The sequence below is a fragment of the Bombina bombina genome, chromosome 6, assembly GCF_027579735.1.
Source record: "Bombina bombina isolate aBomBom1 chromosome 6, aBomBom1.pri, whole genome shotgun sequence".
Lineage (NCBI taxonomy): Eukaryota > Metazoa > Chordata > Amphibia > Anura > Bombinatoridae > Bombina > Bombina bombina.
In genome coordinates, this window is record NC_069504.1 from 86,756,715 (window position 1) to 86,784,667 (window position 27,953).

The following is a 27,953-nucleotide window of genomic DNA, read 5'->3' on the forward strand; positions in this document are numbered from 1 at the left end:
AAATTTGTAATTATTTTAACTATTTTAGCTATTAAATAGTTCTTAACTAATTAATAGCTATTGTACCTGGTTAAAATAAATACAAAGTTACCTGTAAAATAAATATTAATCCTAAAATAGCTATAATATAATTATAATTTATATTGTAGCTATATTAGGATTTATTTTACAGGTAAGTATTTAGCTTTAAATAGGAATAATTTATTTAATAAGAGTTAATTAATTTTGTTAGATTAAAATTATATTTAATTTAGGGGTGTTAGTGTTAGGGTTAGACTTAGCTTTAGGGGTTAATACATTTATTAGAATAGCGGTGAGCTCCAGTCGGCAGATTAGGGGTTAATGTTTGAAGTTAGGTGTCGGCGATGTTAGGGAGGGCAGATTAGGGGTTAATACTATTTATTATAGGGTTAGTGAGGCGGATTAGGGGTTAATAACTTTATAATAATAGCGGTGCGGTCCGCTCGGCAGATTAGGGGTTAATAAATGTAGGCAGGTGGAGGCGACGTTGAGGGGGGCGGATTAGGGGTTAATAATATAATATAGGGGTCGGCAGTGTTAGGGGCAGCAGATTAGGGGTACATAAAGATAATGTAAGTAGCGGCGGTTTACGGAGCGGCAGATTAGGGGTTAAAAATAATATGCAGGGGTCAGCGATAGCGGGGGCGGCAGATTAGGGGTTAATAAGTGTAAGGCTAGGGGTGTTTAGACTCGGGGTACATGTTAGGGTGTTAGGTGCAGACGTAGGAAGTGTTTCCCCATAGCAAACAATGGGGCTGCGTTAGGAGCTGAACGCGGCTTTTTTGCAGGTGTTAGGTTTTTTTTCAGCTCAAACAGCTCCATTGTTTCCTATGGGGGAATCATGCACGAGCACGTTTTTGAGGCTGGCCGCGTCCGTAAGCAACTCTGGTATCGAGAGTTGAAGCTGCGTTAAATATGCTCTACTCTCCTTTTTTGGAGCCTAACGCAGCCTTTATGTGGACTCTCAATACCAGAGTTATTTTTATGGTGCGACCAGAAAAAAGCCGGCGTTAGCTACGCGGGTCCTTACCGACAAAACTCTAAATCTAGCCGTAATTTACCCCAGTCGCCATATTGTAAATTGTATATATCAAACAGAAAGCCTAATTCTGAACAAAAATACATTTTAACTTGTATAAATTATATAAATGAGTCTTTTTTCCTTTAACTCTTATTTATTTACTTATTATATAAGTTTTGATTGGACATTGATTGCTGAAAACATTAAAACATTTGTTCATTGCAAATAAGTAAAGCTACAATTGCTCAAACGATGTTGACAAAATAATCATTTTGCTATGCAAGCTGATGTCTGATTTTATTGGGTTAGACAAATGACACATAAGTAAAATATTTTTTGGTGAGAAATTTTCTAAAGAGATATTATGCAACAGCTCCTAAAATTTTCAAGAAATGGAAAGGATGTAATGTTATAACTGATTTTTTAAACTTTATCAGATAAATTACGAGATTCTGCAAACATTATGGTGCAGTTGTTAAAGGGAGAGTAAAGTCCAAATTAAACTTTCATGATTCAGATAGGTTATGGAATTTTAAACAACTTTCTAATTGTTTTAATAATCAAATTTGCTTTGTTCTCTTGTTATTCTTACTTGAAAGCTAAACCTAGGTAGGCTCATATGCTAATTTCTAAGCCCTTGAAGGCCACCTCTTATCTGAATGCATTTGACATTTTTTCACAGCTAGAAGGTGTTAATGTGTTTCATATAGATAGCATTGTGCTCATGCATGTGGAGTTATTTAAGAGTCAGCACTAATTGCCTGAAATGCAAGTCTGTCAAAAGAACTGAGATAAGAGGCAGTCTGCAGAAGCTTAGATACAAAGTAATTACAGACGTAAAAAGTGTATTTCTATAACAGTGTTGGTTATGCAAAACAGGGGAATTGTAAATAAAAAGATTATCTATCTTTTTAAACAATAACAAATTTTGTGTTTACTATCCCTTTAACGTTTTTTTTCTTTTAATTGTTGTTTTTGTTGTTTAATATAAATGTTAATTACATTTAATGTTTCATATCCAATAACCTATAAGGACTTCGTTAAAGGGAGCAATTTAAAATAGACAAATAAAAACTACAGTCTGCTGCTTTATTTATGTTTTTAATAGATAAATAGAATGTGTGCAATGCGGTTACTCGGAGGCTGAAAAATAAAGAAAATAACTGGAAAGAAACCAGAAAAAATCTTTAGATCATAAGCGCTAATAAAAGCTTAAAATAGGTGACATAAAATACTTAAACAAATATGTTTATGTATATTGTGATACAAAAAAATTCACTATGTGAAAAAATAGAAATAATAAAATATATGGTCAAATGCAAGAAAGGCCTATGGTCGGCTCAAAAACAAATAAAAAATTCTGATATTTTATAAAGTAGATAAAATAGACAGCCTATAACCGGCTGAGTGAAAATAAACAAAAGGATAAAGTGCAAAATCTACATAAATTTAATATTTAATATATAAAAAATAATTAAAATTGACACAATTGCAATATAAATGACAAAACACTCTAAATGCGTTTATCAGGCGCAAATAACGCGTAGCAAACAATGATACAAATGTAAACAAAATATTAGCAACAATAAGCTTACATTTTGTTGCAAGATAATAATATAACAATTGAGAGAAGACTGGTAATCAAAATGAAGGTACAGATGATTTCCAAACGAGCATGGAGGTAAATTCAAACGACAAGCCAGACAAGGTGTCAGGAATTGAAGCTGGAATGAAATTAAGAAGCCGGATCACACAGCAGAAAAGATACCAAATAGAGGTTTTCACTTTTACTTACACCAGGTGTGGTGAAGAGGTGTCTGAGTGTCCTTTCAATGGCTAGCGGCTCCAGACAGCATATACTTCCTAACGGCAATACGATTTGGTAATCAGCTGGAACGGAATATTCGTCCGAATCACTCTTTAGCCGGAGGGTAGCTGAAGACAGAGACTATAGAAGCTTTGAATTTGAAGTGAGCAGTAGAATATTTTTCTGGTAAATTTCTGAAATTTTCATAAGCTTAATAGGGTTTCTTAGCGCAGTAACCAACTGCACTCACTGGTTACTCGGAGGCTACATTCCCTAAGCTATTAACCCATTAATTTATTTTATTTTAATGTATGTTTGCTACTGAGTGCTGGGGCAAAAGTCTCTGAATATTTACTACATTAAGACAACAAGCACCCAGCACTGCACTGCCCTGCCATAGAGAATAATGACTCACATTTGCTATATTACCCCGATTGTGGGGGAAACATTAGGGTGGGTGCTAGTTTAAAGCTACAGTAATAAAATAGGTTTCTGAATTGGATGGCATCCATTAAACTTTGCGTATTACTCCAATGTCCCTTTAAACTTTTCAGCAAAAATAATTAGCATCTGCAAGTTTGCAGCTGTTTTGGGACCAGTGGTTATAATGTTTAAACTCTAATAAGAAGATACTTTGGCAGTGAAATTTATTAAAATAGATTACAGAATGACTGTGTGTTTAATGCAGACTGCCAAACTACTGATAAAACTTTTGTTTGCTCTGTTTATATTTATATAATTGGCAAATCAGAATTAAGTGCTGCCAATTTATACTGTAGAAAGATAAAACAAAGACTAAAACCATCTACTCTAGGGGTGGTATATCAAATTCTTTTCAAACTAATAATGCAAATAAAATTTGTAAGTATAAAATATTCTTTTTACCAGTGTTATTGTTTCATAGAAAATCTGGAACTATTCACAGTACCCTTGATAAAAGATTTCAGCTATTACAAAGAAACCACAACAAGGACTGTAAACTCCTAAAGGTCCACTTACTGAAATGTTAGAAAGGCCCATAATATGAGATGAATGAAATGAGGTTCAAATAAAAAATAACAAATTGACAGTGTCCAAACCACAAGCTTGAAATATGCCGGTTGCCTGCATTTGTATCTGCTTTAATTTTCATATGAATTCTGAATATTTAGTTTATACCACATATTATATTTTTTAATTCAATATATTTATTTAATAAATGGGGCAGCAAGAATGTGAAAATTAGGCTCAGTGTGAATTGCTGTTTTTCAAAAGCTTAAAAACTGTAATGGTTGAAAAAAACAGGCTGATATTTGGTACATCAGTGCTGGCAGTAACTAAAAAACAAAATATTTTAGTAAATCAATTTAGTACCTTTTTAATTCGTGTGACATATATGACTATGGGCTTGATTACGTGTGGTGCGCTATTTATCATTTGCGCTAGAAGTAAGCTTTTTGCTTGTATCTGGTAGAGCGCAAATTAGAAGTTAAAAGTAAAAAGTTTACGCACATGTGCTAACCTGACATGCGCAAAAAGCCGAACTTTAAATATCGCAACATTGTTAACATATTGTCCCATAGAATCAATGGAGTGCGAAAAGCAAATAAAAAATACCCTTGCTCGCAAACCTGATCGCATTTAATCAAGTGCACTAATCCGACACAAAACATTATATTTCACATTCCAATGTTCTTCACATAACAGAATATGTTCTATTTATTCATAAATTTCTATATATATATCTAATGGTATTTTGGTAAAATATCTATCTATCTTTCTATATATCTATTATATATATATATATATATATATATATATATATATATATATATATATATATATATATACATACATACAGTATCTCACAAAAGTGAGTACACCCCTCACATTTTTGTAAATATTTTATTATGTCTTTTCATGTGACAACACTGAAGACATGACACTTTGCTATAATGTAAAGTAGTGAATGTACAGCCTGTATAACAGTGTAAATTTGCTGTCCCCTCAAAATAACTCAACACACAGCCATTAATGTCTAAACTGTTGGCAACAAAAGTGTGTACACCCCTAAGTGGAAATGTCCATATTGAACCCAAAGTGTCAATATTTTGTGTGGCCACCATTATTTTCCAGCACTGCCTTAATCCTCTTGGGCATGGAGTTCACCAGAGCTTCACAGGTTGCCACTGGAGTCCTCTTCCACTCCTCCATGACAACATCACGGAGCTGGTGGATGTTAGAGACCATGCACTCCACCACCTTCCACTTGAGGATGCCCCACAGGTGCTCAATAGGGTTTAGGTCTGGAGATATGCTTGGCCAGTCTATCGCCTTTAACCTCAGCTTCTTTAGCAAGGCAGTGGTCGTCTTGGAGGTGTGTTGGGGTCGTTATCATGTTGGAATACTGTCCTGAGGCCCAGTCTCTGAAGGGAGGGGATCATGCTCTGCTTTAGTATGTCACAGTACATGTTAGCATTCATAGTTCCCTCAATTAACTGTAACTCCCCAGTGCAGGCAGTACTCATGCCCAGACCATGACACTCTCACCACTATGCTTGACTGTAGGCAACACACACTAATCTTTGTACTCCTTACCTGGTTGCTGCCACTCATGCTTGACACCATCTGAACCAAATAAGTTTATCTTGGTCTCATCGGACCACAGGACATGGTTCCAGTAATCCATGTCCTTAGTCTGCTTGTCTTCAGTAAACTGTTTGAGAGCTTTCTTGTGCATTATCTTTAGAAGAGGCTTCCTTCTGGGACGACAGCCATGCAGACCAATTTGATGTAGTGTGTGATGTATGGTCTGAGCACTGACAGGCTGACCCCCCACCCCTTCAACCTCTGCAGCAATGCTGACAGCACTCATATGTCTATATCCCAAAGACAACCTCTGGATATGACACTGAGCATGTACATTTAACTTCTTTGGTCGACCATGGTGAGGCCTGTTCTGAGTGAAACCTGTCCTGTGAAACTGCTGTATGGTCTAGCCCACAGTGCTACAGCTCAGTTTCAGGGTCTTGGCAATCTTCTTATAGCCTAGGCTGTCTTTATGTAAGGCAACAATTCTTTTTTCAGATCCTCAGAGAGTTATTTGCCATGAGGTGCCATGTTGAACTTCCAGTGACCAGTATAAGAGAGTGTGAGAGTGATAACACCAAATTTAACACCCCTGCTCCCCATTCACTTCTGAGACCTTGTAAAACTAACAAGTCACATGACAGAAAGAGAAGGAGAGAAAATGGCTAATTGGGCCCAATTTGGACATTTTCACTTAGGGGTGTACTCACTTTTGTTGCCAACAGTTTAGACATTAATGACTGTGTGTTGAGTATTTTGAGGGGATTTACACTGTTATACAGGCTGTACACTCACTACTTTACATTATAGCAAAGTGTAATTTCTTCAGTGTTGTCACATGAAAAGATATAATAAAATATTTACAAAAATGTGAGGGGTGTACTCACTTTTGTGAGATACTGTATGTGTATAGAAATGCATGAATAAATAAAACATATTCTGTTACTTTATATTGTAGCAAAGTGTAATTTCTTAAGTGTTGTCACATGAAAAGATATAATAAAAGATTTACAAATATCTATCTATCTATCTATCTATCTATCTATCTATATATACAGTCATGCGAAAAATAATTCTATGGTTTTATGTATCAGGGCATAATAACAATCATCTGGTCTTAAGCAGGTCTTAAAATTAGGTAAATACAAGCTCAGATGAACAACAACACATGACATATTAAACTGTGTCATGATTTATTTAACAAAAAAAGCCAAAATGGAGAAGCCATGTGTGAAAAACTAAGTACACCTTCTGATTCGATAGCTTGTAGAACCACCTTTAGCAGCAATAACTTGAAGTAAGTGTTTTCTGTTTTATCAGTCTCTCACATCATTGTGGAGGAATTTTGGCCCACTCTTCTTTACAACGTTACTTCAGCTCATAGAGGTTTGCAGGCATTCATTTATGGTAAGGTCCTGACACATCATTTCAATCTGGTTGAGGTCTGGACTTTGACTGGGCCATTGCAACACCTATTCTCTTCTTTTTCAGCCATTCTGTTGAAGATTTGCTGGTGTGCTTGAGATAGTTGTTCTGTTGCATGACCCAATTTCGACCAAGCTTTAGCTGTCAAACTGCAAAAGGCTCCAAAGTATATATATATATATATATATATATATATATATATATATATATATATATATATATATATATATATATATATATATATACATATGTATTTATGTGTTTATACGTGTATATATGTATGCAAATACATAAATACATATGTACACACATATAAACATGTAAATATATACAGGTAGCCCTCAGTTTACGCCAGGGCTAGGTTCCAGAAGGAACCTATATACATATGTATTTATGTGTTTATACGTGTATATATGTATGCAAATACATAAATACATATGTACACACATATAAACATGTAAATATATACAGGTAGCCCTCAGTTTACGCCAGGGCTAGGTTCCAGAAGGAATGGTTGTAAATCAAAACCATTGTAAATTGAAACCCAGTTTATAATGTAAGTCAATGGGAAGTGAGGGAGTTAGGTTCCAGGCCCCTCTCAAAATTGGCATAATTAACACCTAATACATTATGTTTAAAGCTATGAAATGAAGACTTTAAATGCTAAAAAGCATTATAAACTTAATAAAATAGACACACAACACAGAATATATAATTAAGCTAAGTTAAATGAACAAAAACATTTGCTAAACAGCATTATAAACCTAATAAAATAATCACACAACACAGACTTTACTTGCATTTTTCTGAAAACAGTTCTTTCTATGCATTCCAAACTGGACTGATTTATAGACAGGAAGATCTTGTTCCTTTGCAAACTGCTCGATAGCTCGGGTCTGGTTAAACTGATTTCAGCTTGCTTGGCTTGTATATCTTTGCTGCAACACAAGCGGACAGCTCCACCTACTGGCTATTTTAATCAATGCACTGTTTCTCAATGCTTTTCAATAGCAGTCAGATGACTGAAAAAAAGGTTGTTATTCTGAAACGGTGCAAATTGAACCATTGTAAACCGAGGGCCACCTGTACATATATATACATATTTAGATATTTTTCTAATACCTGAGACCTCACATCTTTGGGGCCTTAGAACTTTTTCATGCAATTATTAAAAAAAAAAAAAGACATTCATCAGACAGTTTAATTATGATTGTAACTATACTTTTAAAGGTAGTTTTGATGTTTTTGTCCCACTTTTTAGTATTGCATAACAGTTAACCAGAGCTCTGAAGACACGCTAATCTAACGCACGCTAAGTTCAATTGTACTCAAGCGAATGTGTTTACTTTCAACTAGTAATACACGCGCTACTACACACAAGGAGCTGTGATATATCCCTTTTCACTTGCGTACAACATTTAGCACACCACTCCTAATCAGCCCTATATGGGGATTATAAGACAATGCTGCAGCCCTATTATTTTTTATCAATTTGGTGGTTTATTCTGTTTTAATTGAAAAGCTTGACAACTTTTTTATGTACACAATCCTTGGTTTGTTTTACAACAAAATTCATAACAGCTTGTGGCAGTTACATAGTTAAGAACATTTGTATTATCAAACACATACTAGTACATGTAGCATATGGGGTTTAAAGGGACATGAAACCCAAAATATTTATTTCATTATTTAGGTAGAACATACAATTTTAAACAACTTTCCAGTTTACTTCTATTATAAAATTTGCTTCATTCTCTTGGTATCATTTGTTAAAAGAGCAGCAATCCACTACTGGTTTCTAACTGAACACATGAGTGAGCCTATGACAATCGGTATACACATATGCAGTCACCAATCACAGCAGCTGGAACTTAGGTTCTTTGCTGCTCCTGAACTTACCTAGATAAACCTTTCAGTAAAGGATAATAAGAGAAAGATGCAAATGTAATATTATAAGTCAATTGGAAAGTTGTTAAAAATGGTATGTTTTGTCTAAATCATGAATGTCTAACTATTACTTTACTGTCCCTTTAAGTTTTAAATTTACATTAATATAGAACTGAAACGTACATTGTGTTTGTATTTTTGTCACAATATACAGATGTGAATAATGTTATTACATTATTTTGTCATCACTGTTAGCTCATGTTGCAATATTTTATAATAACCATTTGGATTTTGTCTCTTGTTCAAAAATATTTTGTGATTTTAATAATGTATAACATAAACTGTTCTATTCAAAGACATTTTATTTAAATATCTGTTAACTTTAGTTATCTGAATTACAGCCTTCATACTGACTTAATATGTTTATAAAAGACAATGTATGACTCATACATTTCATTGTAAAGTGTGTCTTCATTTTCCCACAGATCTTGTGTTTGCAAACAGCTGTATTCCATTGCTGGACTCAGCGACCGCCCGTCCAGAATTTCAAACGATACTACTCGATGAGGAAAGGAGTGCTCTGCTTCTGGGGGCGAAAGATCAAATCTATCTGCTCAGTTTGGTTGACTTAAACAAAAATATAAGAAAGGTCAGTTTGTTCAAAATGTTGGGAATCTTATAAAGTTGTTTTTAACCTTTAATACCATAATCAAATTTAAATCTTAAAATAGCAGTCTTAACAAATATATTAGCTGAAATAAATTCTTGGGGATCTTGGGGATCTTTCTATGGACCTGATTCTCTAAAGCAAATCTGATAAATTCTGTGTGGTGTTTTAAAAATGTTAGCTTTAGAACTGTCTTGCTAGGTGGGGTACTGAGTATAAAGGAGAGACACATACAGTATGTTATAGTGTTTTAAAAACAAACAAACAAACAACACATTTTTGCAGGATTTTTCACCATGTGTCAAGGAAAATGATATGAAGATAACATAATAATAAATATATGAGATGTTTATGAATGTAAGGGATATGCTGAAAGGATATCCATAAAAAAGATGTGATCACACAGTGAAACGTATGTCAGACTGAACTTCACAATATGTACCGGATTGTTATCTACTGCCATCCAGGGACAGTAAACACCTTGATATTTGTATATAAAATGTTTAGTTATGCATAATGAAGCTATTTTGCAATATATATATATATATATATATATATATATATATATATATATATATACGTACATTATTTATTTTGCCCCCTTTTTGTGTAATTTAGCTGTAAAAATTGAGCAATTTCTAATACTCAGAACTTGAAGTGCACCCTGTTGATGTCTGAAGACTAACCCTGCTACATATATGTCCCTTATTGGCTATAACTGATAAGAACTGCAAATAAGTGATTTTTATGCTACGTTTATGACTGTGGCTAACCTGGTAGTCTACTGACTAAAGCCCAGATTGGCTTCTCCAAATAAGGCAAATGGTGGGTGTATTTTGGCTATTGGAAAATAATTGCAGAAAAAAGGATGTTAATTTGTTTTTAAAATGTTAGGACTCGGCTTATATGATATTTTTTAGCAGCAAAACAGAAATGAATTGTAATTGCATGGTGTTTACTGTGCCTTTAAGATACAGCATTTTGTGGACAATAACCTTCTCAACTTTCTAATACACTGTGTATTTTGGTTCTGTAGACTTAAATTTCTCTTACTGATGATGCTCTACTGGGAAGAATACTGTGTTCCTGACAATATAAATATGTGTGAGCCTTTATGTTCAAGGGATACTAAACCTAAAATTTTCACTTTGTGATTTAGATAGAACATGCAATTTTAAGCAACTTTCTAATTTACTCTTATTATCATTTTTATTTCTTTCTCTTGTTATCTTTATTTAAAAAGCAGGAATGTAAAGATTTGGAGCCGAACCATTTTTGGTTCAGACCTGGGTAGCACTTGCTGATTGATCGCTAAATGTAGCCACCAATCAGCAAGCGCTACCCAGGGTACTGAATTAAAAATGGGCCAGCTCCTAAGCTTAGATTCCTGTTTTTCAAATAAAGATAGCAAGATAATGAATATAAATTGATAATAGGAGTAAATTAGAAAGCTGCTTAAAATTGCCTGCTCTACCTGAAAAATGAAATAATAAATGTGGGTTTAGTGTCCCTTTAAAGCTAGCAAATCTCTATCTTACTTGAGTAGCTGTTTGTCACATCAGACATCATAGGTTTATAAAATAAACACTTTCCTTTTTATTTGTTGAGGCATCAAGACCCATATGGGTTGCTTTGAAAGAACTGTTCAAACAAAACAACTTGTGAGTAATTTAAAAGAAACAAGAAAATATTTTTCTAAATAGGTATCTCATATATTTATTACTGACATTTATATCACTTTACTTTTATTTATAATGTGACCCTTTATACATTTATTATATGATGTCTTTCCTTAAGTTTTTGAGCTCTATGAGTTGCCCTCACTTGCATTTTAAGTTCTTAAAGGGACACAACCCATTTTTTTTATTTCGTGATTCAGATAGAACATGCAATTGTAAGCAACTTTCTAATTTACTCCTACTATCAAATTTTCTTCATTCTCTTGGTATATTTATTTGAAAAGCAAGAATGTAAGTTTAGATGCCGGCCCATTTTTGATGAACGACCTGGGTTGTCCTTGCTGATTGGACTGCACCAATAAACAAGTGCTTTCCAGTGTCCTGAACCAAAAAGTGGCTGGCTCCTTAGCTTAGATGCCTTCTTTGTTAAATAAAGATAGCAAGAGAACGAAGAAAAATTGACAATAGGAATAAATTAGAAAGTTGCTTAAAACTGTATGCTCTATATGAATCACAAAAGAAAAACTTTGGGTTCAGTGTCCCTTTAAGTTGAAAGGATGTGAGTATCAGGGCCGGACTGGTAAATTAAACTGGCCCTGGAAATTTTTGAAGACCAGCCCAGCCCAACCTCAGCCCACCCCCACAAATGTATTAAACACATATTTAAAGTACTTCTTGGGAGCAGCATTGAATAGATGGTCCTGAATGGAAACATACAGTGACCCAATGAGCGATTGTCACATGACCTATCTGTAAAACTTCTACTGCAGCTTGGGTCACAGCCATTTATGCTTAGGACAAGCATTTCTCAGAAGCTCCCATGTGATAATTTACCTATGTGTTTAACCCATTTGCACAGGAGGTTAAACACATACTTACAGAGGGGCTAGTGCTAAAATTACATACACTATAATGGACCTTTAAATACTTTTAAAACTTTTATTTTAAATGCAGATTTCTGTTTAATGCAGTGCTTAATTGCTGATAGTTACCACACATGCATAAACAAATTGACTTTTTTGTTACATTAATATTAAGACTAGATATACTTTTTGACGTCAGAGTCGTATTACTAAAATGTGTAACATAAATTGTGTTTATTTAAATATTCTTTGTCTAGAAAATGTTTACAAGTTTAAAAACTAAACTAAAGATACAACTGCAGTTACTTAGAAATGCAGCGTAAAATACGATACAAACGTAATAATTTTATGATTCTCTTATATGTGTTTAGATAAAGGGCATCTTGGTCACTAGCAGAGTACCTAATGTATGGTTAAAGTAAGTTGCTCCAGTTCATGTGTTTATGTATATCATGTTAACACGTGTCAGCAGGTGCAATAGCAGCTTAATCTGATTAAACAATGTAAAATTCCATTACAGCACCCAAAGTAAAATTAGACGGACAACCATTTATCTCCTGTGCATACTGTAAATGCTGTCAAGTTAAAGAGAGTTCTGTATGTTTAAAAATTCCAGCATTATTGCAGTCTACTTGCTAATATGAAACTTATGGCAGGACATGTGCCCAGCTATTTTAGTAGTGCTATATCTGGACATCGCTAATACCTGAGTAGTTTTGCACTTCATACTCACATTACTAATTCTGAGGACTCTCATGTATAAAAGTGATATAAAAGACAGAAACATAAACTGATATATAATGAGTGAGCAACTTAATATTTGTGCAAATTGTCCTAGTAAAGCAAATTTAGTAGTGCATATGTGTGTGTATATATATATATATACAGTATATATATAAAAAATATAGATATTTTTATATATATTTAATGGGGCCTCCTACTCTTGATATGAAAAGTTCAGCCAGTATTTGGCTTCAGGTTACCTGACTTTCCCACACTATCGATTTTAAATTGGAAAGTTACTTAAAATTGCATGCTCTATTTGAACTATGAACGTTTAATTTTGACTTTATTCAATTAAAATAAATTTAGGAAATAATAATCATAATTACAATAATAATAGCAATAGACATCTGCATATGGGCAGGTATCTGGGAGGAGATACTTCTACTACTAACCAATGACGTTGTCATTGAGGGAAGGGGGGCACTACACCCCAGCATAATGACTGGCTACCAATTTGCCTAGGTTCCCTACAACTCTGCCTGACCATGCTCATGGAACTCCCTTATACTGTCCATGATGTGCCAACAATGTATATGAATTGCCAACCCTGCCACATTACAACCCACAGAAACATTGGTCAGCCTTCAGCTAGTGCCCCCTCTTAAAGGGACATAAAACACTAAATACATTTTATAAGCATAGTATTGAGGTTATTTCCTGCCTCTGTCTAGTCATGGCTGATGTTGAAATCTAGCTTTCACTACATTTATAATGTGTTTGGACATGTGCAGCAACTCTCCTTCAGATACCTTCAGTGTAATATAGGTCCAAAAATATCAGCACCCATGAATAGAGGGGGGTGCATGAAATGTGTTTAGTGTTCCTTTAAGTAAATCCTGGAGATGCCACTACCACTGACCCTGCTAAAATGTCTTTCTGCAGCTGTCTCATGTGTACAACTGTTATTGCTGTACAGCTGGAACTTCCTCTCTCTGTTTCATTAAGTTCAGTCCATCTCTATCTCAGATCTATTGCTCAACAACTATACAGATAGTCCTGCATGACTTACAGTCACTGAACTTTAACATTTTCTCTTTAAAACTAGAGCCAGGGTGTTTTTATCATTTATGTGTATCTCAGAATAGATAACACTAATTAAACTGTTGCCCATCCCTTATAAAATGATGGTTTCTTATATTATGACAGATGATGCTGTTGTCATGTAGAAAAGATAAAAATTAAATTAATTTTAAAATTAATTTGTACCTCATTATTCACTATAATTCTTCACATTTTGTTTGTTACATACTGTGCAGTCAAATCATTTGTATTTATTTATAAATTATTGCCCCCCGTTTTTAGTGGTTCCTTGGGTAAATTCATGAAGCAATTATATAAAAAAAATTGTCTTTATTTTTTTTTATATAAGCAAAAATATTATTTTAAAAGAAATGTTTTATTAGTTAAAAATTATTTTAAAAATGATTTAAAAAAAGTTGTTTATGGTTTAAAATGGAGCTACATGTTGTAAAATATTGTATTAGAAATGTATGCCTGGAATATTTCACAATTTTAAAATATAGCTTGGATTGTCATTACACATCATAATAAAACTATTTATGTAAATTTATATATACATAATATTTCCTTAAAATGTCAGAATGATATTCTGTTCTGGCAAAATGTATCAATATTTATACAAAACATCCTTTGTCGGCATGAGATCATTATCTTTGAAATCTCAGATTTTACATTATAAAATCAAATGTATGGATTTTCTGTCTGTAGTCATTTTAACTAGGAACTGTTCTGTGTTCAGTTGTTAAACATAATATTCTATACCGGGACACAGATAATTATCTTTTTTAACGGACATAAAATGCAAAAAATGAAAAGTGGTTCTAATATGATGGAGCATTTTATCATTGCACTATTGCTTTTCAAAAACTATGGGATAGATTACAAGTGAAGCACAAAATATTATCTCTATTGTGTTACATCGCTTGAGCGCAATCAATAGCAGTTTTATTTTTGTGCTCATATTACAGTCCAAAGTTAAATTTTATGGCCTGAGTGATAGTCGCTCTAGGGTACCCTAACATCTGCATTTCAGTGCAGGTGCGCTAATCCTCACATAATACACTTCCTTGATTTTGCACGCTAAGTTGAGGGTGCGCAAGTAGTGGATTGCTTCATGTAGTTCTGTGCTATACTAGAAGAATTGCATAAATAACCAGTGCGTAATTAAAAGACAATGATTTAACACCTACTCTGAATTTCAAATAAGCAGTAGATTAGTTTCTGCCAAATTAAATTTTTCTCCCGTTTTTGGGCCCCTTGTATCATGTGACAGACATCAGCCAATCACAGACTAGTAGAGGAGAATTGACTGGTATTTCGGGGCTGGACTGACCTTACATGGCGGGATGAGACTGATATACTTCAGGAAAGTTTTCTTCTGTGAAAATCACACTGGTCTAAAAGAGGCTGCTTCCGGGTGGTAAATCGCCATAGAACAAGCCACTGAGCTGTTGTTCGTTCCTGGTAGAGCGCTTCTCTCTTCGTATGCAAATTATTATGACCCTGGGGAAGTCTCCCTATGGGGGATGGGGGGAAACCAGACGTGGACTCCTTGCCCAGTGTGCTTAGAGGAATGTGGCTGCACCTCACTGACGAGGCCCATAGGAGGCCGAAACGATCGTCTGGGGTTGTCATGTTCCTTGTTCAGAGGAGAATTGCCTGGTATTTCGGGGCTGGACTGACCTTACATGGCGGGATCAGACTGATATACTTCAGGAAAGTTTTCTTCTGTGAAAAGCACACTGGTCTAAAAGAGGCTGCTTCCGGGTGGTAAATCGCCATAGAACAAGCCACTGAGCTGTTGTTCGTTCCTGGTAGAGCGCTTCTCTCTTCGTATGCAAATTATTATGACCCTGGGGAAGTCTCCCTATGGGTGATGGGGGAAACCAGACATGGACTCCTTGCCCAGTGTGCTTAGAGGAATGTGGCTGCTCCTCACTGACGAGGCCCATAGGAGGCCGAAACGATCGTCTGGGGTTGTCATGTTCCTTGTTCAGAGGAGAATTGCCTGGTATTTCGGGGCTGGACTGACCTTACATGGCGGGATCAGACTGATATACTTCAGGAAAGTTTTCTTCTGTGAAAAGCACACTGGTCTAAAAGAGGCTGCTTCCGGGTGGTAAATCGCCATAGAACAAGCCACTGAGCTGTTGTTCGTTCCTGGTAGAGCGCTTCTCTCTTCGTATGCAAATTATTATGACCCTGGGGAAGTCTCCCTATGGGTGATGGGGGAAACCAGACGTGGACTCATTGCCCAGTGTGCTTAGAGGAATGTGGCTGCACCTCACTGACGAGGCCCATAGGAGGCCGAAACGATCGTCTGGGGTTGTCATGTTCCTTGTTCAGAGGAGAATTGCCTGGTATTTCGGGGCTGGACTGACCTTACATGGCGGGATCAGACTGATATACTTCAGGAAAGTTTTCTTCTGTGAAAAGCACACTGGTCTAAAAGAGGCTGCTTCCGGGTGGTAAATCGCCATAGAACAAGCCACTGAGCTGTTGTTCGTTCCTGGTAGAGCGCTTCTCTCTTCGTATGCAAATTATTATGACCCTGGGGAAGTCTCCCTATGGGTGATGGGGGAAACCAGACGTGGACTCCTTGCCCAGTGTGCTTAGAGGAATGTGGCTGCACCTCACTGACGAGGCCCATAGGAGGCCGAAACGATCATCTGGGGTTGTCATGTTCCTTGTTCAGAGGAGAATTGCCTGGTATTTCGGGGCTGGACTGACCTTACATGGCGGGATCAGACTGATATACTTCAGGAAAGTTTTCTTCTGTGAAAAGCACACTGGTCTAAAAGAGGCTGCTTCCGGGTGGTAAATCGCCATAGAACAAGCCACTGAGCTGTTGTTCGTTCCTGGTAGAGCGCTTCTCTCTTCGTATGCAAATTATTATGACCCTGGGGAAGTCTCCCTATGGGTGATGGGGGAAACCAGACGTGGACTCCTTGCCCAGTGTGCTTAGAGGAATGTGGCTGCACCTCACTGACGAGGCCCATAGGAGGCCGAAACGATCGTCTGGGGTTGTCATGTTCCTTGTTCAGAGGAGAATTGCCTGGTATTTCGGGGCTGGACTGACTTTACATGGCGGGATCAGACTGATATACTTCAGGAAAGTTTTCTTCTGTGAAAAGCACACTGGTCTAAAAGAGGCTGCTTCCGGGTGGTAAATCGCCATAGAACAAGCCACTGAGCTGTTGTTCGTTCCTGGTAGAGCGCTTCTCTCTTCGTATGCAAATTATTATGACCCTGGGGAAGTCTCCCTATGGGTGATGGGGGAAACCAGACGTGGACTCCTTGCCCAGTGTGCTTAGAGGAATGTGGCTGCACCTCACTGACGAGGCCCATAGGAGGCCGAAACGATCGTCTGGGGTTGTCATGTTCCTTGTTCAGAGGAGAATTGCCTGGTATTTCGGGGCTGGACTGACCTTACATGGCGGGATCAGACTGATATACTTCAGGAAAGTTTTCTTCTGTGAAAAGCACACTGGTCTAAAAGAGGCTGCTTCCGGGTGGTAAATCGCCATAGAACATGCCACTGAGCTGTTGTTCATTCCTGGTAGAGCGCTTCTCTCTTCGTATGCAAATTATTATGACCCTGGGGAAGTCTCCCTATGGGTGATGGGGGAAACCAGACGTGGACTCTTTGCCCAGTGTACTTAGAGGAATGTGGCTGCACCTCACTGACGAGGCCCATAGGAGGCCGAAACGATCGTCTGGGGTTGTCATGTTCCTTGTTCAGAGGAGAATTGCCTGGTATTTCGGGGCTGGACTGACCTTACATGGCGGGATCAGACTGATATACTTCAGGAAAGTTTTCTTCTGTGAAAAGCACACTGGTCTAAAAGAGGCTGCTTCCTGGTGGTAAATCGCCATAGAACAAGCCACTGAGCTGTTGTTCGTTCCTGGTAGAGCGCTTCTCTCTTCGTATGCAAATTATTATGACCCTGGGGAAGTCTCCCTATGGGTGATGGGGGAAACCAGACGTGGACTCCTTGCCCAGTGTGCTTAGAGGAATGTGGCTGCACCTCACTGACGAGGCCCATAGGAGGCCGAAACGATCGTCTGGGGTTGTCATGTTCCTTGTTCAGAGGAGAATTGCCTGGTATTTCGAGGCTGGACTGACCTTACGTGGCCGGATCAGACTGATATACTTCAGGAAAGTTTTCTTCTGTGAAAAACACACTGGTCTAAAAGAGGCTGCTTCCGGGTGGTAAATCGCCATAGAACAAGCCACTGAGCTGTTGTTCGTTCCTGGTAGAGCGCTTCTCTCTTCGTATGCAAATTATTATGACCCTGGGGAAGTCTCCCTATGGGTGATGGGGGAAACCAGACGTGGACTCCTTGCCCAGTGTGCTTAGAGGAATGTGGCTGCACCTCACTGACGAGGCCCATAGGAGGCCGAAACGATCGTCTGAGGTTGTCATGTTCCTTGTTCAGAGGAGAATTGCCTGGTATTTCGGGGCTGGACTGACCTTACATGGCGGATCAGACTGATATACTTCAGGAAAGTTTTCTTCTGTGAAAAGCACACTGGTCTAAAAGAGGCTGCTTCCGGGTGGTAAATCGCCATAGAACAAGCCACTGAGCTGTTGTTCGTTCCTGGTAGAGCGCTTCTCTCTTCGTATGCAAATTATTATGACCCTGGGGAAGTCTCCCTATGGGGGATGGGGGAAACCAGACGTGGACTCCTTGCCCAGTGTGCTTAGAGGAATGTGGCTGCACCTCACTGACGAGGCCCATAGGAGGCCGAAACGATCGTCTGGGGTTGTCATGTTCCTTGTTCAGAGGAGAATTGCCTGGTATTTCGGGGCTGGACTGACCTTACATAGCGGGATCAGACTGATATACTTCAGGAAAGTTTTCTTCTGTGAAAAGCACACTGGTCTAAAAGAGGCTGCTTCCGGGTGGTAAATCGCCATAGAACAAGCCACTGAGCTGTTGTTCGTTCCTGGTAGAGCGCTTCTCTCTTCGTATGCAAATTATTATGACCCTGGGGAAGTCTCCCTATGGGTGATGGGGGAAACCAGACGTGGACTCCTTGCCCAGTGTGCTTAGAGGAATGTGGCTGCACCTCACTGACGAGGCCCATAGGAGGCCGAAACGATCGTCTGGGGTTGTCATGTTCCTTGTTCAGAGGAGAATTGCCTGGTATTTCGGGGCTGGACTGACCTCACATGGCGGGATCAGACTGATATACTTCAGGAAAGTTTTCTTCTGTGAAAAGCACACTGGTCTAAAAGAGGCTGCTTCCGGGTGGTAAATCGCCATAGAACAAGCCACTGAGATGTTGTTCGTTCCTGGTAGAGCGCTTCTCTCTTCGTATGCATAGTATATGTATACCCTGTGAGCTTGTACACATGCTCAGTACGATCTTGTTCCCCAGAAAGTGTGAATATAAAAAAAGACTGTGCAAAATTTGATAATGGAAATAAATTGGAAAGTGTCTTAAAACTGCTGCTCTTTTTGAATTATAAAAGTAAATTTTTACTTGAGTGTCCCTTTAATAATAATAATAATAATAGTAATAATAATAATAATAATAATAGTAATAGTAATAATAATAATAATAATAATAATAATAATAATAGTAATAATAATAATAGTAATATTAATAATAATAATAATAGTAATAATAATAGTAATAATATTAATAATAATAATAATAATAATAATAATAATAATAATAATAAAAATAATAATAGTAATAATAATAATAATAATAGTAATAATAATAATAATAATAGTAATAATAATAATAATAGTAATAATAATAATAATAATGGCTTACTTAGTGCTACAAAAGTACTACAAAAAAGTTTGGATTGTGCTTGAATGACCGCTCTAATAGCACCCCCTATGATCTCCATTAAAAGTAAGTGGGGTCACTAAATGTTTTGGGCACATTAAGATGCTTTGGTTAAAATATTTAAAGGACCAGTAAATATGGTAGATTTGCATAATCAACAAATGCAATAGCACTTAGGGCTAGATTTATTAAAGCCCTACAGCTGCAAGTTCTCACAAGAACTTGCTCGCCGTAATTCATCAAGCAGCGGTCACCAAAACGCCGCTTCCCTATCCTCTTCGCCTCCTCTAAGGTGGCGAAATTCAATCTCCTCGGTCTAGTCAGACCGAGGAGATTGAAAGCTCCTGCCCGCGCGTGATTGGCTGTGCGTTGGCAGGGGGCAGGATTGCGCGCGAGCGCAAAATTGCGCTTGTGTGCAATGGAGAATACCTGCAGGTAATTTCGCCCCGCCTCGGCTTTAATAAATCTAGCCCTTAGTCTAAACTTCAAATGAGTAGTAGATTTTTTTCTGACATTTCAAAGTTATGTCTATTTCCACTCCCCTGTATCATGTGACAGCCATCAGCCAATCACAAATGCATATACGTATATTCTGTGAATTCTTGCACATGCTCGGTAGGAGCTGGGGGACTCAAAAAGTCTAAGTATAAAAAGACTGTGCTCATTTTGTGAATGGAAGTGTCCCTTTAATCAGTCACTTGTAGCACTAGATTATGTGTTATTCTTTGTGCAAGGTCAGGAAAAAGATAACACACCTCGTGCCATCAGTTTCACTTGACTATAGCCCTATGTGTTTAATTCGTGTAACCTTACTTTTCTTACTGAAAAATGATTATACGTTTGAATTTTATTTTGCTGCTTAGGGACAATATTAGACTTTGGTTTCAAGATTTATTAACTATTCTTTTCGAAAGAACATGCAGAAATAAATGAATGAAGAACCCAACTATCCATTAGGTAAATGATCTTTTCATGTAACTGGAAATTATTCTATGAGATAGATGCATATTATTTTCAGTTCCAAGGAGCAGGTCACTAGAAATGGATTAACTCTTTTGATGATAAGAAGTGTCTTTTTACAACTAACTTGTTTCTTTTTATTACTTCTGAAAGGCCAAATGACCTAATGCTGATTGATTTGTTACATGAACAGAGGTTCAATCTGATAAATTTCCGCTGGTTCCTGTGTGTGGATATTTTAGCACATGTGTAGGAATAATAACTACTCCTTTTGTTGCCAAGAAGAACAATCTTTCATTAAATATACAGCACACTTATACAGAAAACCTAAAAGCCTAAGAATTTTTTTGGTAGATTTCTAGGACAATAGATTTTTATTTAATTTTTTTAAAGACTTTAAAATAGTGCACCAGGAACAATTAAACATTTCCGCTTCAAACCCATATGTAAGAGAAGAGATTTTAGATGTTTAAAAATTTACACAGCTAATTATTTGATTTATATGCTGGTTATTTAAATGTTTAAAATGTATTGAAAAGACGATTTTCCGCATACACAGCAAAAATTACCATTTGTTTTGGCGTATAAATTCAGAACAGCTCAAGTTATTTCAAAGTGAGAACATTAATTTCAGCTTAGATCATTTTATACCATATTTAGCTTATATTTAAATTAAACAGATACTTATAAATTTATTCCACATCTTGAAATGATTTTGGGCTCCAACATTTATCTTAAAAAAAGATTTGGTTTGGGCAACAATACCCCTAGAGCAGAATTTTGCTGACTACATCAATTATGCCATTACGTCTCATAGGGTTGCAGAAAGTATATTTTAATAAATATGTATGCTTTAAAACTGTATTAAGTGTATGGTGGCCCTTTGATGCCACACATGCAGGGGGGCACTGAAACCAAGCAGGGACCCCAGGCCAAAATTAAGGACAGGCTATGTCACCTCTCCCCACCTCCAGGGCCTGAGCTCACATTCCACCCCCCTCTACCAGTGCCCTCGCTCAAGGGCCAATGCCGAGACACTAGCAGCCCCTCAATGGAAACCCTCCTTCAGGACCCACCACATTGTCAGGGCCAATTCAGGGTCCCACACATTTGCAGCTCACCATATTGACAGAGCCCCCCTCCTACAAAGTGACAAACCTCACTCCAGATCAGGGCTCTACACAGGTACATTAACTTACTCGCAAAATAAAATATTCCATGGTGTCTAGTGTGTCACTATCACAGCTATAACCTTTCTGCATGTGTGTAGCTCTCCCTCCTTACCTGGTATCCTTTGAATGGGCGGCAGCGATTTCTGATCAATGACACTGGTGGGTAACAGTGACTGTGAAATCAATGGCATAATGAGATGTTGGCAACATTCCCTCTACTGGATGTAGTATAAATTGTGTGAACCCACTGCAGATTCCGATTGCAGTAGAGTTTTAGCTATCCCCAATGACATAAAAGTGGTGCATAAAATTATAAAATGTATCTTGTGGCAGCAGCCCCCCCTACTTACCAGACGCTCTGTACAAGTCCTATTTGCCCGACTGCTTAGTCTGTCCCTGCACACGTGTTCTCTCGTACTTTATTCAAGAAAAGGAACATTTATTATAATCAATTATGTCCTATATTAACCCAAAAAACCCACATGCATTGCCTCACAACTTCCTTTTTCCTGTCTAATCCACTCTCTCCCACATCACAGCAGGTTTAAAATGTGGCTGTGGCTTCAGCATAAGGGTCAGTTGTACAGTGTGGACCTTTTTGAGGATTAAATGGCATCTTTCATGCCAATTAAATTAGTCAAAATTCTGATCTATAGCTGGTATTCTTTTCTTTTTTTTTCCCTACAGTTGTACATTTTAATAAAATGTGTATGTCGGACTTTCAGTCATCAAACTTTCAGTCTCTACTTAAAGGGAAGGTTTAAATTAGTATTTTGAAACTTTTGGGTATATTCACAGTAGTCAGCTATTCTTAGGAAGCAAATCTGTCGTAAATTATCCTGAACAAAAGAAAAAGTCAGTTCACAGTAGAAGTTTTAAACAATAACCATTTTGTTAAACCATTTTATTATCCAGAAATTGTAAAATAAATGTCATTGCTGGTTCTTTCAGCAAGATAAGGATTTATACTACAGTCACACACACCAGTAAACAAAGAGTCCAGTTTATTACAGTAAATATGAAATAACCCGTAATTTCTTTGATTTTTTTTTTATAAACAAGTTTCTTTTGATCCTTAGTTTAATTTTTTTTAACTACAAAACTTTGGTAAATATTTAGAAAAGCTGCATTACCCATGACTAAGTAATGTCCAAATATTTCTGCACTGTGGAAGTCCTTTCAATGTAACTAGCATTTATTTTAGCTTTCATACACCCACCCTGCCACCGCAACTGCCACATAACAGACACTATTCATTTGTAGGTAAACACAAGTAATAAACCTGGTCTGTAGCTATTTTTTAACCACTTCCAGGGGTTGTACTGAAATTTATTTTATTGTAAAATGTAAACACACAAAATCTGATATTTTTTATGAAGGACGTTTAGTTTAAAATGGTATATTTTTATTTTTATTTATACTCGTTAGCCACCAAAATAAAATAAAAAAAAATCTGCATTTAAAATACAATAGTATGCACATCTCCTCATGTATTCATGTGTATTTACAAGCATTTTACCATGGGGAATTAGAACCTGGAACCTGGATGATTTACATAATACAGCACATCATTTTAAGGGTTAAAATATGTTTATTTTAAAGGACCACTAAATATGTCAGACTTTAATAATTGACATATACACAATGAAAAGACAATGCAATTGCACATACATTAGAAAAGAGCAGATGCATAATTTCCAGCAAATTTCAAAGTTAATCCAGTTTTCCTCTCCCTGTATCAAGTGACAGCCATCGGCCAATCAAAAAATGCTTATATGTATGTACTGTGCACTTTTGCACATGCTCATTAGGAGCAGGAGTCTCAGAAAGTGTGCATTTAAAAAGATTCTGCAGCTTTGATAATAGAAGTATATTGCAACATTATTTTTTAAAAATGTGCATGCTTTATCTGAATTAAGAAAGTTTAATTTTAAACAACTTTCTAATTTACTTTATCATCAAATTTTCTTTGTTCTCTTGGTATTCTTAGGTAGGCTTAAACTGATTTCTAAACCATTGAAGGCTGCCTCTTATCTCAGTGCATTTTGACAGTTTTTCACAGCTAGACATCACTAGCTAATGTGTGCCATATAGATAACATTGCACTCCCTCCTGTGGATTTATTTATGAATCAGCACTGATTGGCTACAAGGTAATTACAGAGGTTAAAAAGTTTATTAAAATAACAGTGTTGGTTATGCTAAACTGGGGAATGGGTAATAAAGGGATTATCTATCTTTTTAAACAATACAAATTTTCAAGTAAACTGTCCCTTTAATATGTAGCTGTGAGAACTTTGTAGCTTGAGATCACTAATTTCAGCCAACAAAAAGAGCCATTCTTAGTTTATGAATATCCAAAGAAAAGCATCGCTGCAGCTCAATTTTTTTACTACAGATGTCTTATACAATAAAATTTAAAGAACAAAAAGACATTAGAAAATAAAAAGTATTGTATGAATTATATACAAGGACATTGAACCCTTCAAAATATGTAACGCACATAAAAATGCTTTCCCCTTTATAAAAAACAGACCCGGAATGTTAGTGATATTTTAGATGGTGTTTAATTCATTATATGTAACGAAGAGGCGCTATAACTTATTTTTTTATTATAGATATGAAATTCAAATATCCAGCGCTTCGCCGCACACTTGAAAAGTAATTTTTTCCGTGAGCTAAAGGTTTGAATTGTTCTCTAATCAGTGCTCTCCCCTTTGGGTGAATTTGTAGCTAGAGAACTGATTGGTCAACAGTTTAAACCTTTAGTTCACAGAAATATTGACTTTGAAGTGTGCGGCAGAGCGCAGGGTATTTGAATTTCATATCTATATTAATAAGTGAGTTTTAATGCAACGTCATTACAACTGATGAATTAAAGTGAAGGTAAACTTAGCAGGATTCGATTATAGTCAATGTTAATACTAATAAAAATAAGCGTACTTTAATTCATGATTTTTTATAATTTCATATATTAACACAGTTCTCACCTTATTTCTTTCTATATCATTCCGTTTCCCAAACAACCCGTTTTTTTTTTTGTTTTTTTTAACTCTCCGGTCACGTTTGTGCATCATCCAATGGTAACTCTGGCCATTAGGCGGTCGTCATTTGATGTCACAACAGTTCTTGTCCTTCTGCGCATGCGTTTGGGGTTCTTGTCCTTCTGCGCATGCGTTTGGGTTACTTCCTCTCCATTTCAAGCAGGGCTCGCTCCCGTTTCGCGCCTGCGCAGATTAAAGCAAGCATAAGGTCGCAATAGAATGTTACTCACACAGGCGCAAATAGAATATATGGAGAAGTGTTTGCGCATGCGCAAATTCTCCGGCAAGCGAGAAAGCGCTTTTGAAGTACATATAGAGTGGGTGGGACCGCTCTGTACGTAATAGGGTGACAAACAAGGAAATTAATGGAGGGAGGAGCTAATAATGGAAGCGTGAGTAAATAAGAATAGTTTATAATACCATCATATATATTGCAATACTTAAAAAAAAAATAGCGATCATACTATATAGCATATGCATAATGTAAGAAAGCTTAAAAAACAGGAAAACTTCACTTTAAACTTCATCTAAAATATTACTAACATTCCAAACCTGTTTTTTTTTTTATAAAGGGTAGTGTTTACCATCACTTTAAAAAAGCTGATATTTTTGTTCTGCTAAAAAAGGAGTTCTAATTGGGAAACTAGCTGTGAATGTTTGTAAACTAGCAGTTCACTGGTTAATAAAACAGATCAAGTGGTAGACAGAGGCAACCCAATAGCACAGGAACAGTTTTTTTCAGTATTCATTTAGTTTTAAGCTTTTATTTAAAATATGTCTAAAATGTCACACAGCGTTTTTGTAGCAGGAAATGACATTTAAAAGCAAGCAGCATAATAACCCATTTGTCATGATATTGCCCTTCTTTAGAAAAGCCAAACAAGAAGAAATAGGGATACCTAACAGAACTGCACAATCAGTGAAACAAAATATCACCAGCATAATCACTGATGAGTGAATTCAATTAGATCTGGCTAATGTAATCTGATAGAGAAAAAAGAGTTTATAGACCACATGTTGGACAAATAGAGAACTTTGAACCCAAGTCAAAAATGCAGTGAAACTTAAAGCTATGTAGTGAGCCTGGTTTGACCACCACAGCTACAGGATGTAAATAGGTGCAGAAATATGTCAAAATAACTAAAAAGTTACCATGTAAATGTAAAATGTACCTAAGTAAAAGGTCTAACGTTACATTTTTGTCAGCATCAATTTAAATTGAGAGCTTTGCAGGCTGGGAATACATGTGGACAGTTAGTTAGAAAGAAAAAAAAAGGATTTTTCATTTTAACACCGACATTTCAAAACCATCACCAAGCATTTAGTACAAGAAAAGAGAGGCAATATGATAGAACTTTTTCAGTAGAGTTAGGGGTTCATTGAATTATAGGAAAGAAGAGATCCTTCTAGGTTCAAAAAGGTTGAGGAGATTACTGTAATCTTCAAAAGACATAAGGAAATATTACATGTGAAACAAAAGATCCAATGGAATGATAACACCATTTGTGCACAATATATCGAGCTTTCATACCACTTCCATTTTTGCCCCGAAATTGGTGGTTAATATTTATTGTGGGAGCGGTACTATGGTAGGTGCTACAGTACTCTTATACAAAAGTGCAAATAGAAAATTTCCATTATGTAATAGATTTCTGAGAGGGACTGCAATAAAACTGTTCACGTCAGACAGCGTGAATATCGCAGGTGTGTTAATTTGCACGTGTATTACAAGTTGAAAATAAATGTGTTAGTTCGCGCAAAATCATATTTAACGGATTTTGGGTGACCGTGACTGAAGACATCATGTAAAGGGTTAGGGCTAAAATAAAAGTTGCACCAAACACAACATAAATACATTAAAATAAACTGTTACACTGATATAACACGATCTGATAAAAATTAGTCATATTTACAGTATACATATATATTATATATATATATATATATATATATATATATATATATATATATATATATATATATATATATATATATATAAAATGTCTAAATAATAATTCTATAATATTTAATTATGTGTTTTACTGTGTATTTACTCTAAATATTTAACATTCAAATGTTTTTCACATACAGAATTTTTATTTTTATTTTAAATAAATATATATATATATACTTATACCTATATATCTGCATTGAAATTTTGACTGTAATCTACCTTTAATATAACTCATGTCGGTTTAGCGCAATTGAAGTATAAGTAAACTCCTGTCAGGTTTGCGCACATAAACTCAACAGGAGTATACCCAAAAAGATTACTTCTGGCGATGTTATCGCTTGAGCAAAAGTGCAAAATAGCGCCCCACTTTTTATCTTGCACATTGTCATTTATTTCTAGGGCATTTTAAAGTATATTTGAAAGCAGGATATCAAGTGCTAAAAGTTAATACCAGGTTTTTAAAAGCATTAAAAGGACATGAAACCCAATATTTTTCTTTTGTGATTCAGAAAGAGAATACAATATTAAACAACTTTCCAATTTACTTCTATTATATAATTTGCTTTATTTTCTTGGTATTCTTTGTTGAAGAAACAGCAGCAGTGCACTACTAAGATCTAGTTAACACATTGGGTGAGTCAATACCATGAGGTATATATGTGCAGCCACCAATCAGCAGCTCCGGAACCTACCTAGGTATCATTTTTAACTAAGGATACCAAGAGAACAAAACAAAATAGATAATAGAATTAAATTGGAAAGTTGTTTAAAATCACATGCCCTATCTGAATCATGACAAATACAAGCACAATAAGATTGGTACTACCAATTTGCCCTTGGCTTGGCCGGTTAATTATCTTGAGATAATTAAGCACTCTACTTGTAATTTAGGCCTTCGAATATAATGTTAGATTAACCATACATTAATCAATGATTGTGGCTAAATATGTATGAAATGATGGGTATGTAAAGTTATATAATTGTAGTATTTTGTTTATTTATTTTTTTAATTTATATTGCATTTGACCCAGTCTACATTTAAAGGGACACTAAACGCAATTTTTTTCTTTAATGATTCGGATAGAGCATGCAATTTTAAGCAACTTTCTAATTTACTCTTATTATCAATTTCTCTTTGTTCTCTTGCTATCTTTATTTAAAAAGCAGGAATGTGATGTATAGGAGCCGGCCTATTTTTAGTTGAGAACCTGGGTTATGCTTGCTTATTGGTGGGTAAATGTCACCCTCCAATAAGCAAGCGCTGTCCATGG

At 36.1% G+C, this 27,953-nt stretch overlaps 1 protein-coding gene across 1 annotated transcript in view; it reads left to right on the plus strand.

Annotated features, from left to right (window-relative positions):
• SEMA3D (semaphorin 3D) overlaps positions 1 to 27,953 on the plus strand; it is a 257,776-nt gene that overhangs the window by 97,305 nt on the left and 132,518 nt on the right. The window contains exon 3 of the mRNA XM_053716507.1: positions 9,215 to 9,378. Within this exon, the coding sequence (XP_053572482.1) occupies positions 9,215 to 9,378 (164 nt within the window). The remainder of the gene's footprint in view (positions 1 to 9,214; positions 9,379 to 27,953) is intronic.